This window comes from Macaca fascicularis, chromosome 13 (assembly GCF_037993035.2).
Source record: "Macaca fascicularis isolate 582-1 chromosome 13, T2T-MFA8v1.1".
Lineage (NCBI taxonomy): Eukaryota > Metazoa > Chordata > Mammalia > Primates > Cercopithecidae > Macaca > Macaca fascicularis.
In genome coordinates, this window is record NC_088387.1 from 90,040,625 (window position 1) to 90,053,541 (window position 12,917).

General features: G+C 41.8%; 1 protein-coding gene across 7 annotated transcripts in view; it reads right to left on the bottom strand.

Moving 5' to 3' along the window:
- The window catches only part of SPAST (spastin), a 90,513-nt gene that overhangs the window by 18,744 nt on the left and 58,852 nt on the right, over positions 1-12,917 (bottom strand). For all 7 annotated transcript variants that reach the window (XM_045369543.2, XM_074012022.1, XM_015433825.3 and 4 more), the window contains 2 exons: positions 9,094-9,168; positions 7,305-7,376 (listed from right to left, as the gene is read on the bottom strand). In XM_045369543.2, coding sequence (XP_045225478.1) covers positions 7,305-7,376; positions 9,094-9,168 — 147 coding nt within the window. The remainder of the gene's footprint in view (positions 1-7,304; positions 7,377-9,093; positions 9,169-12,917) is intronic.

Consider the following 12,917-nt stretch of genomic DNA (forward strand, 5'->3'; position numbering starts at 1 on the left):
AGCGAGCCGAGATCGCACCACTGCACTACAGCCTGGGCGACAGAGCAAGACTGTCTCACATAAAAAAAATAAAAATTCTCAGAGCTGAAAGAAATCTCAAAAGATCATCTCTTATGACATTAACATTTTACAGATGAAACAGGCCTAAAGTGATACTTTCTTAAGGCCAGTTCAGGATATAAAAGTTATGCTAGAGGCCGGGCACGGTGGCTCACGCCTGTAATCCCAGCACTTTGGGAGGCCAAGGTGGGTGGATCACCTGAGGTCAGCAGTTCGAGATCAGCCTGGCCAACATGGTGAAACCCTGTGTCTACTAAAAATACAAAAATTAGCTGGGCGTGGTGGTGCATGCCTGTAATCCCAGCTACTCGGGAGGCTGAAGTGGAAGAATTGCTTGAACCCAAGACACGGAGGTTGTAGTGAGCCGAGATCGCACCACTGCACTTCAGCCTGCGGCGTAAAAGTGAGACCTTGTCTCAAAAAAAGAAAAAGCTAGCCTAGAATCCCTATCTCCTAACTTCCACAACAATACTTTCCATTATACCATGTGCATAATGTGGGTAAACATGCTTTAATAACAACTTGAAGACCAGGCACAGTGACTCATGCCTGTAATCTACTAGCACTTTGGGAGGCTGAAATGGGAGGATCATTTGAGCCCACAAGTTTGAGACCAGCCCTGGCAACACAGTGACACCTTGTCGCCCAAAAAAAAAATTTTTTTTTTTTTTTTTTTTGAGATGGAGTCTCGGCTCACTGCAATCTCTGCCTCCCAGGTTCAAGCAACTCTCCTGCCTCAGCCTCCTGAGTAACTGGGACTACAGGCACCTGCCACCACACCCCGCTAATTTTTTGTACTTTTAGTAGAGACAGGGTTTAACCATGTTAGCCAGGATGGTCTCGAACTCCTGACCTTGTGATTCGCCCGCCTCGGCCTCCCAAAGTGCTGGGATTACAGGCGTGAGCCACCGCATCTGGGCCTCCAAAATTTTTAAAAATTAGCTGGGCATGGTGGCACATGCCTGTAGTCCCAGCTACTTGGGATGCTAAGGTGGGAGGATCACTTGAGCCCAGGTGGTTGAGGCTGCAGCGAGCCATGGTCATGCCACTGTACTCCAGCCTCGGTGACAGAACAAGACCCTGTCTCAAAAAATAAGTAAGTAAGTAAATAAATAAATAGAATAATGGCTTGTAAAATTTCACATAGGAAGTAAAATGTGATCAGGAAAATAGGTGCCATTTTATAGTTACTTTTAACTACTTTAGAAAATTGAGAACTTTTTTTTTTTTTTTTTTGAGACGGAGTCTCGCTCTGTCGCCCAGACAGGAGTGCAGTGGCCAGATCTCAGCTCACTGCAAGCTCCGCCTCCCGGGTTTACGCCATTCTCCTGCCTCAGCCTCCTGAGTAGCTGGGACTACAGGCACCCGCCACCTCGCCCGGCTAGATTTTTGTATTTTTTAGTAGAGACGGGGTTTCACCGTGTTAGCCAGGATGGTCTTGATCTCCTGACCTCGTGATCCGCCCGTCTCGGCCTCCCAAAGTGCTGGGATTACAGGCTTGAGCCACCGTGCCCGGATGAGAACATTTTAAGTACTATGGTTTATTAAAATATTTAAAGAAACTTACAAAAGATTTTACTTAGCAGAGATAATACAAGATAAATATTACTGCCCACATGGAGACCATCTTCTAGTGGAGGTGACAGTTAATATTACTAACTTCTCCGATTTTTTTTTCCTAGTTTTTAAATCTAGCAGCATACTGATGCACTGAAGACCAAACTTTACATTTTGAAGACTGTGTGGAAAAACACTGTAAACTGGCTAGAACTATGTGAATGTTTTTTTTTTTTTTAAATAATAGACAAGCAGATTAATTAACAGTTCGAACATATAAGAAAAATGTAAAAACTAAATCTATTTGTGTAAAAAAGCACAACTACAACTACATGCAACAATCCGGATAAATCTCATAAATATAATTCTGATGAAAGAAGCCAAATACACATACACACAAAATCCTACATCATTAGATTTATATAAAGCTCAAAAGCATGTTAGCTTTGTCTATGATGTTAGCATAGTGGTTTTGAGAGGAGTGGATAAAGATGGTGGAGTGCCTGGAGGGATTTCAGGGCCACAGGTAACAAACAATTTATTTCTTGACCTGGGTGGCGATTTTGAAAGTATATTTGCTTTGTGGTAATCCACTGAGCTGTATACTTATGCTATAAATACTTTTCTACACATAAGTTATTCAATAAACAAGGTTAAACAACAATACATGTTAAGATACATATGTAACTGATTTTTTGTGGAAAATAATCTAGATATTTTAATAACACAAATGTTGTCCATGACTATGATGCAGTTCCTCCCAAAAGCTTTCTCAGGATGTATCATGAGACGGAACATCTATATAACATTAGACAATGCTTTTTTTTTTTTTTTTGAGACGGCGTTTCACTCTTGTTTCCCAGGCTGGAATCGAATGGTGCAATCTCGGCTCACTGCAACCTCCGCCTCCTGGGTTCAAGCGATTCTCCTGCCTCAGCCTCCCGAGTAGCTGGGATTACAGGCATGTGCCACAATGCCTGGCTCATCTTTTGTATTTTTAGTAGAGATAGGGTTTCTCCATGTTGATAAGGCTGGTCTCAAACTCCTGACCTCAGGTGACCCGCCCACCTCAGCCTCCCAAAGTGCTGGGATTACAGGTATGAGCCACTGCGTCCGGCACAATGCTTCCTTTTTAAGTCTTCAAAATCAGGTCACATCTGAGGTAAAATATTCAGTTCTTATCTAGGCATACTGACAAACTGGCATGAGACCACAGAAAGACAACTAAAATAATGACTATTCTGGGGGCTGCGGGGAAGCGGATATAATATTAAGTTCCTATATATTTGAAAGGCTGTCTCATAAAAAAAAAACACTAGAGTTTTGTTAAATCAAGTATGTAAAAATTAGAAAAAGCAGATTTCAGTTAGACATAAGGAAAAAATTATATTAGCTAGTACTGCCAAAATGATAGACTAGACATTTCAATTTTCTTTTTCTTTACTTTTTTTTTTTTTTTTGAGATGGGATCTCACTCTGTCACCCAGGCTGGAGTGCAGTGGCATGATCTTTCGCCTCATAGCAAACTACCTCCCAGGCTCAAGAAATCCTCCCACTTCAGTCTCCCAAGTAGCTGGGACCACAGGTACACACCACCACGCCTGACTAATTTCTTGTATTTCTGGTAGAGACAGGGTTTCGCCATGTTGCCCAGCCTGGTCTTGAACTCCTGAGCTCAAGTGATCCACCTGCCTTGGCCTCCCAAGGTGCTGGGATTACAGGCATGAGCCACTACACCCAGCCTCAACTTTCTTTTTTTTTTTTTGAGACGGAGTCTCGCTCTGTCGCCCAGGCTGGAGTACAGTGGCCGGATCTCAGCTCACTGCAAGCTCCCCGTCCCGGGTTCATGCCATTCTCCTGCTTCAGCCTCCCGAGTAGCTGGGACTACAGGCGCCCGCCACCTCGCCCAGCTAGTTTTTTGTGTTTTTTTTAGTAGAGACAGGGTTTCACCGTGTTAGCCAGGATGGTCTAGATCTCCTGACCTCGTGATCCGCCCGTCTCAGCCTCCCAAAGTGCTGGGATTACAGGCTTGAGCCACCACGCCCGGCCCAACTTTCTTAAAAGTAAACTTGCTTCAAGATATTCAGGCAGTATCAGAATTGGGGGTTAAGGTCATGAATGCTATGTTGTTTCCGGAAACATGAAGATGAAACAGTACTCTTGAAACAAGTATGGATAAAAGAGAATGGTTGCTGTAGGCCGGGTGTGGTGGCTCATGCCTATAATCCAGCACTTTGAGAGGTACATGCGGGTGGATCACGAGGTCAGGAGATAGAGACCATCCTGGCTGACATGGTGAAACCCCATCTCTACTAAAATACAAAAATTAGCCAGGTGTGGTGGCTGTAGTCCCAGTTACTCGGCAGGCTAAGGCAGAGGAATTGCTTGAACCCAGGCGGCGGAGGCTGCAGTGAGCCAAGATTACGCCACTGCACTCCAGCCTGGTGACGAGCAAGACTCCATCTCAAAGAAAAAAAAAAAAAGAGAGAGAGAATGGTTGCTGTAATATTTTTGATGAAAGACCACACTCACTGGAGCTCAAATCCTAGTTTCCCACTTCCTGGTTATGAGATCCTGGACAGATCACTGAACTACTCTGTAATTCCCTACTTAATAAAATAGAGGTATGAGAATAGTATCTATACCTCATATGATTATTCCACAAATATTTATTTGTACCTACTCACTGCCAACTGAAAATGGAAGTGAAGAACACGTGGTGATAGTCTCTGCCTGCATGGAGACCATCTTCTAGTGGAGGTGACAGTGATATCAGATACAATTAAAATAATCCTATCAATGAATATGAATTTCAACTCCAATGAGTATGACAAATGAGGTGCAAGTGGTGCTAGGAGAATAATAAGGGGGAATAGTTTGGAGGGTCAGGGAAGGTTGTAACATTTCCGCTGGTATCTGAAGAATAAGTACAAATTAACCACAAGATAGTGTTACTGAGAAAGGAAACTCCATGAAGAGGAATCCCACCACAGGAAAAAGCATAACAATATTTGAAGAACTGTCTAAAGAAGAGGGAGTCTTAGCAAATAGACTTCAAAAACTATGGGTCTAACACCAAGGCTATCTCTATCATAGTGATGGAGGGAGGCTACTTTAGTCCAATGCCATAACAACTATGGTCAACATGTCAAGTTTGCCTTTAACTCACAGCTCATTATACAACCTTAAAAATAAGTTTCCCATACATGTCTATAGTTACAGGCAGAGAGCATGCTGTTCATAGCAGCTAGACAATTCGGATCTCATGTCTGTTCCAAAGACATAGATCTGCTCTTGGTGTACTGATAAAATCAAGTTGCTTTCTCTGCAAAACTATAGATAGCAAAGTTATCCTTTGAGACTCTCATGGAAAGAGGCTATCTGGATATCATGTAGTGATGACCTCTGGATTCACCTCTGGATCTTTTTTTTTTTTTTTTTTTTTTTTTTTTGAGATAGAGTCCCACTCAGTTGCCCAGGCTGGAGTGCAGTGGTGCCATCTTGGCTCACTGCAACCTCCGCCTCCTGGGTTCAAGTGATTCTCGTGTCTCAGCCTCCCGAATAGCTGGGATTACAGGCGCATGCCACCAAGCCTGGCTAATTTTTGTATTTTTAGTAGAGATGGGGTTTTGCGATGTTGGCTGAGCTGGTTTTGAACTCCTGACCTCAGGTATCTGCCCACCTTGGCCTCCCAAAGTGCTGGTATTACAGGCGTGAGCCACTGCGCCTGGCCTCACCTCTGGATTTTGGTGCAACAAATGCCAACACTTCAAACTTTTACAGGTAACATGTTCTTTCATCAGAGATTCACATTTCAGTTTAAGTATTTTTGCCAAAACACTTCCAACCATAAAAGTTCGTTTTGTTTTGTTTTTGAGACGTGATCTTGCTCTGACGCCCAGGTTGGAATGCACTGGCATGATCGTGGCTCACTGCAGCCTCAACTTCCTCGACCCAAGTGATCCTCCCACCTCAGCCTCCTGAGTCACTGAGACCACAGGTATTCACTGGCACGTCCAGCTAAATTTTTTATTTTTTGTAGAGATGGGGGTCTCACTATGTTGCCCAAGGTGGTATCAAACTCCTGGCCTGAAGTAATCCTCCTGCCTCAGTCTCCCAAAGAACTGGGATTACAGGAGTGAGCCACCATGCCCCCCTTGTTTTGTTTCTTTGAGACAGGGTCTCATACTGTCACTCAGGCTGGAGTGCAGTGGCATGATCACAGTTCACTGCAGCCTCAAACTCTCAGGCTCAAGAGATCCTCTCACCTCAGCTTCCCGAGTAGTGGGACTACAGGTGCATGCCACCACGCCTGGCTAAACTTTTTATTTTTTGTAGAGATGGGGTTTCACCATGTTGCCCAGGCTGGTCTCAAACTTCTGGGCTCAGGTGATCTTCCTGCCTTGGCCTCCCAAAATGCTAGGATTATAGGCATGGGCCATTGTGCCCGGCCAATCATAAAGGTTTTGATAAAGGCAAACAGAGACTAAGGTATCTTTGGGAGGAGGAGGGGGCAACCAAGAGAAAGGGAGAGACGGAGAAAGACAAAGCAGTGTAAGGTTTGACAGAAACTACTTCATAGTTTTGCAGTGCATCAGTTATATTTACACACCAGTTCTGCACACCAGACAAATTACTCTCTTTAAGCACTGTAATTATGCTTGCCCTACCCCAAAACTAGACTGAGCACTTGTTTGAATAATACTATAGGGTCAGCGGAGGGTGAATGGAAAAAGAAAACTAAATTATAAACAATCAAAACAAAACAGGGAAAATCTACTGGCCAGGTGTGGTGGCTCACATGTGTAATTCCAGCACTTTGGGAGTTCAAGGCAGGAGGATTGCTTAAGCCCAGGAATTCGAAAGTAGCCTGGCAACATAGCGAGACCCTGTCTCTATTAAAACAAAAAAGTTAAAAAATTAAAACAGGGAAAATCTTGTGTCATATTTTAGATCAGAATCAGAAGGTCAGAAATACTCAGTTTATGCCATCAGATCTGTGTTCGTATCTGGTGGCTCCTTGAGATAAAATCCACTTTACTTGAAGCTTAAGTGGAAAGTGACAGTATTTGTTAATGGGTTGAACTGTGTTCTCCAAAAACGTGTTGAAGTCCTATCCCTAGTACCTATGAATGTGACCTTATTTGGACATAGAATTGCTGCTGATGACAAACTTAAACTGAGATCATTAGGATGGGCCCTAATCCACAGAGGAAATTTGGATACAGAGACAGATACAGGGAGAATGCCTCATGAAGATAAAGACAGAGATGAGAGGGATGCATCTACAAGCCAAGGAATGCAAAAGATTGCCAGAAAGCCACCAGAAGCTAGGAGGGAGGCACGCAACATACACTTTCCCTCATAGCCCTCAGGAGGAAGCAACCCTGCCAACATTTTGACTGATCTTGGACTTCTACCTTCCACAACTGTGAGACAATAAATGGCTGATGTTTAAGCCAGCCAGTTTACGGTATTTTATTACAAGGCCCCAGTAAACTAATATAGTATTTGACAACACAAATGTACATAACTTTCTACTCTGAAGATTGATATTCATCATATGCAAATAATAGATATAAAACTCCTAGGAAAATATTTTCATGAAATATTATTACCATCTATAGTTAACAGTAACATTTAGACAGTAACTTAAAATATGACAATATTGGAAACAGAGCACTCACATATTTTGAAGTTAAACTTGCAGCACTTATATTAAAGAAGGTTGCATTCGATTCTGCAGCTACTGCTTTAGCCTTTAAAAATCACAAGAGCAAATATGAAATTAGTTCAATATATTACATTTAAAAGATAACCACATTTACTGATTTAAGTACTAGAAAAGATTCTCTAAAACTGTAAGCTATGAGGCCGGGTGTGGTGGCTCATGCTCGTAATCCCAGCACTTTGGGAGGCCGAGGCAGGCGCATCACTTGAGGCCAAGAGTTTGAGACCAGCCTGGCCAACATGGTGAAAACCCGTCTCTAATAAAAATACAAATATTAGTCAGGTGTGGTGGCACATGCCTGTAATCCCAGCTACTCGGGAGGCTGACATAGCAGAATTGCTTGAACCCAGGAGGAAGAGATGGTAGTGAGCCGAGATCACATCACTGCACTCCAGCTTGGGTGATACAGCAAGACTCTTGTCTAAAAAAAAATTAGTAAAAAATAAAAATAAAACTGTAAGGTATAATACAATCCCCAATACATAGCAATCAATGTGTTCCTTTCTCAGTAATATGGACAGGTTACAGGAAGAGCTGTGCTTCTTTCTGTTCTCCTCCTGAGAGAGAATGAGTAGAGAGATTTAAAAAAAAAAAAAAAGAGACACTGTTATTCTCTTCTCTTCTTAGATATACAAAGATAACTGCTTTGAGAAAGACAAACATCTAAGGAAAAGTTACTCTTTCCCTGTTTGTTTTTTCCATCCAGGAGGGCTATGCAGAGGAAAGAGGTATCCAGAGCCTGACAAAAACTTCTGGCAAAAGAATACTTAAAAAAAAAAAAAAAAAAAAGCTATAACATACTGATTATTTAAATAAAGTTGTTATGATAGTAGAAGCAAGTATCAGAGGTTAGAAAGATACTCAATAGGCCAGGCACGGTGGCTCAAGCCTGTAATCACAGCACTTTGGGAGGCCAAGACAGGCGGATCACGAGGTCAGGAGATTGAGACCATCCTGGCTAACATGGTGACACCCCGTCTCTACTAAAAAAATACAAAAAACTAGCCGGGCGTGGTGGCAGGCGCCTGTAGTCCCAGCTAGGGAGGCTGAGGTAGGAGAATGGCGTGAACCCAGGAGGTGGAGCTTGCAGTGAGCTGAGATCCAGCCACTGCACTCCAGCCTGGGCGACAGAGCAAGACTCCGTCTCAAAAAAAAAAAGGAAAAGAAAGAAAAATACTCAATATAGTAAGGTAAGCTCTTCCAAAGTAAAAATTGTATTTAATTTACAAAAAACAATGACAATCACACTGTCAAATTTAACCAACCAAAAACACACTACTGAAGATAACATACATGGTTCTCCATCTACTTCTACATTGAAAAGTAGCTGAAAAACTTAAATGTGTATCAGCCATAGGCAATGGCTCACCCCTGTAATCCCATCACTTTGGGAGGCCCAGGTGGGAGGATTGCTTGAGGCCAGGAGTTCGAGACCAGCCTGGCCAACATGGCGAAATCCCGTCTCTGCCAAAAATACAAAACTTAGACAGGTGTAGTGGCATGTGCCTGTAATCCCAGCTACTTGGGAGGCTGAGGCAGGAAAATCACTTGAACCCAGGAGGCGGAGGTTGCAGTGAGCTGAGATCACTCAAAAAAAACAAAACCAATAAATAAAAAAACCCCAAAAGTGTACAATAGCAAAAAGCAAGTCATAAATAATAGGATCAGGGACAAGATAAAGTTTCTTTTTTTCATATTATCCCAGATATCTCAACAGAAAACTCGAATTTGAAGAGAACTCTTACCAGCATTGTCTTCCCATTCCCAGGTGGACCAAAGAGTAACAGTCCTCTGGCAGGAGCTCTAAGCCCTGTGAACAACTTAAAAAGACATACTTCAGTTTACAACTGTGATTCTAGAGACACTTTAAGTACTCTTTGTCATCTAAAAAGCATCCTTTTTTCAGTAGCATCCTCCCAAACAGAGCTGCCCACAGCTTTAAAGGAAACACATAATCATAAATTAATGTAATAATTAAAAACAGCTTGGTGTGGTGGCTCACACCTGTAATCCCAGCACTTTAGGGGGCCAAGATGGGAGGATTACATGAGCCCAAGAGTTCAAGACCAACCTGGGCGACATAGGGAAACTCTGCTTCTACAAAAAAAAAAATTAGCTGGGTGTGCTGGATCGATCGCCTGTCCTCCCAGCTATTCAGGAGGCTGAGGTGGGAGGATCACTTGAGCTTGGGAGGCCAAGGGTGCAGTGAGCTTTGATCACGTCACTGTACTCCAGGCTGGCTGACAAAGTGAGACCCTGTCTCAAAAAAATAAAACAAAATGAAATAAAACCAGTGGTAAAAATGAAAGCAGACTTTCATACTCCTCAGTGGTAAAAATGAAAACAGACTGCTTAAACAAGAGAAATTGAACACAGGCATGTTTCTCTACTTAGAAATCCCCCCAAATAATACTAAATGAATAAAAAAGATATGAATCTTCCAAACAAAAACAGAAAAGGAGATTAACACAATGAATTCCCACAAAATGGAGAACTGATAAAGTGTGGTAAATCATTTAGCAGAGCTTAAAACCTAAATGCCTACTTGTGAAGGGATACCTAGATACAAGAAGCACGCTGACGTGAACAAAAATCCTGGGAAGGTTCAGTAACTGGATGTATCAGGCACCACAGCAAGCAGTAGTAAGGCAGGCAGTCAAAAATAGGAAATGGCTCACGCCTGTAATCCCAGCACTTTGGGAGGCCAAGATGGGCGGATCACGAGGTCAGGAGATCAAGACCATCCTGGCTAACAAGGTGAGTGAAACCCCGTCTCTACTAAAAATACAAACAAATTAGCCGGGTGCGGTGGTGGGCACCTGTGGTTAAAGCTACTCGGGAGGCTGAGGCAGGAGAATGGCATGAACCCGTGAGGCGGAGGTTTCAGTGAGCCAAGATTGCGCCACTGCACTCCAGCCTGGGTGACAGAGCGAGACTCCATCTCAAAAAAAAAAAAAGGAAGAAAAAAAGGAAGAAAACACAAACAGGAATTGACTCCCCACTAAAGGCAGTCAAGCAGGTACCAACCCCCACCAAAGCAGGAGGCAGGAGTTTCATTCCCTAAAGAAGTAAGTCACGAGTCTCCAGACTCAGGGACACTAGGCATGGCAGGAGTCAAGGGTGGAGCCCCAGACTGAAAAGATCTCACCTACACTTACTAACAATAGCGAAGGTATATGTACTTTTAGGTTGAATCATATGAAATGGCTAATATCCAACTTCAAAAAAAAAACTTCTGCTAGGCGTGGTGGCTCACGCCTGTAATCCCAGCACTTTGGGAGGCTGAGGCGGGTGGATCCCCTGAGATCAGGAGTTCAAGACCAGTCTGACCAACATGGAGAAATGCTGTCTCTACTAAAAATACAAAATTAGCTGGGCGTGGTGGCACAGGCCTGTAATCTCAGCTACTCGAGAGGCTGAGGCTTGAGAATTGCTTGAACCCATGAGGCGGAGGTTTCAGTGAGCCGAGATCGTGCCATCGCACTCCAGCCTGGGCAACAAGAGTGAAACTCCATCTCAAAAAATTTAAAAAAATAAAATAAAATAAACTTTTTTTTAGTGATTTTAGGTTTATAGAAAATTGAGCAGAAAGTACAGAGTTCCCATATAACCTCTCATTCCTTTCCAATTTCCTCTACTCTGAATATCTTGTATTAGTGTAGTATATTTGTTAGAACTAATGAAAAAATATTCATGTATTATTATTAAATGAAGTCCACAGTTTACATTAGGGGTCAGTCTTATGTTTTACATTCTATGGGTTTTGACAAAGGTATAATGACATGTATCCACCATTGGATTATCATAAAGAACAGTTTCACTGCCTTAAAAATCCACTGTGCTCCACCTATTCATCTCTCCCTGCCTTCCCTGGCAACCAATGATCTACTTATTGTTTCCATAGTTTTTCCTTTTCCAAAACATTATATAGTCAGAATCCTATAATTTAGCCTCTTCAGATTGGCTTCTTTCATTTAGCAATATGCATTTATGGTTCCTCCATATATTTCTGTGGCTTGATATATCATTTCTTTTTATTGCTGAATACTACTCCATTACATGATGTTCCACAGTCTGTTTATCCATTCACCTTCTTATGGATGCCTTGGCTGCTTCCAAGTTTTGGCAACTATGAATAATGCTGCTAGAAATATTCATGTGCAGGTTTTTGATTGGATGTACATTTTAAACTTATTTGAGTAAATACTAAGGTGTAAGACTGCTGAACCATATGGTAAGAGTTTTGTAAGAAACCATCAAACTGTCTTTGGTTTTGTAAAAAACTGTCCAACTATCTTCCAATAGGTTCTACCATTTTAGATTTCCATCAGCAATGAATTAAAATTTCTGCTGCTCCACATCCGTGCCAGAATTTGGTGTTGTCAGTGTTTTAGATTTTAGCCATTCTAATAGGGGTGGCAGGGTGTCTTGTTGTTGTTTTAATGTGCAATTTCCCTAATGACATGATGTTGAGCAGATACTCATATGCTTGTCGTCATCTAGCTTCCTTTGTGGGTGTCTGTTCAGATATTTTGCTCATTTATCAACTGGGTTGTATATTTTCTTATTGTTGAGTTTTAAAAGTTCTTTGTATATTTTGGATACTGGTCCTTCATCAGGTAATGAATTTTATAAAGTCTCCCAGTCTGCTGTGTGTCTTTTCATTCTCCTAACAGCGTCTTACACAGAGCAGAAGTTTTAAATTTAAACAAAGTTCAACATACTGATTTTTTTTTTCAAGGATCATGTTTTGGTATTGTACCTACGAAGTCACTGTCAAACCAAAAATTTTTCTCAGATGTTATCCTAGATTTTTCTCCTATGTTATCCTCTAGAAGTTTCAGTTCGCAAGTTACATTTAAGTCTATGATCCATTTAAGTTTATTTTTGTGAAAGTTGTCAGGTCTGTCTAGATTAACTTTTTTGCATGTGGATGTCCAGTTGTCCTATACCATTTGTTGAAAAGGCTATCTTTTCTCCACTGAATTGTCTTTGTCCCTTTGCCAAAGATCAGTTGACTTTATCTGTGTGGGTTGATTTCTAGGCTCTCTGTCCAGTTCTACTGATCTATTTGTCTATTCTTTTGCCAATGACATGCTGTCTTGATTAATGTAGCTTTACAGTAAGTCTTGAAATTGGGTAGTTTCAGTCCTCTGACTTTTTTCTTCTTCAATACTGTGTTGGCTGTTCTAGGTCTTTTGCCTTTTCATATAAACTTTAGTTTGTCAGTATCCACAAAATAACTGGCTGGATTTTGATTGGGACTGCACTGAATCAATATATGAACTTGGGAAGAACTGACATTGCAATAATAATTTAGTCTCCCTGTCCATTTACATGGAATATCTCTCAATTTACTTAGATCTTTGATTTCTTTTATGAGTGCTATAATTCTTCTCATATAGACCTTCTACAACAAACTTTGTTAGAATTACACGTAAGTATTTCATTTTATTAGTGTTAATATGAATGGTATTGTGTTTTAATTTCAAATTCCAGTTGTAGCCAGGCGCGGTGGCTCACGCCTGTAATCCCAGCACTCTGGGAGGCTGAGGTGGGTGGATCACGA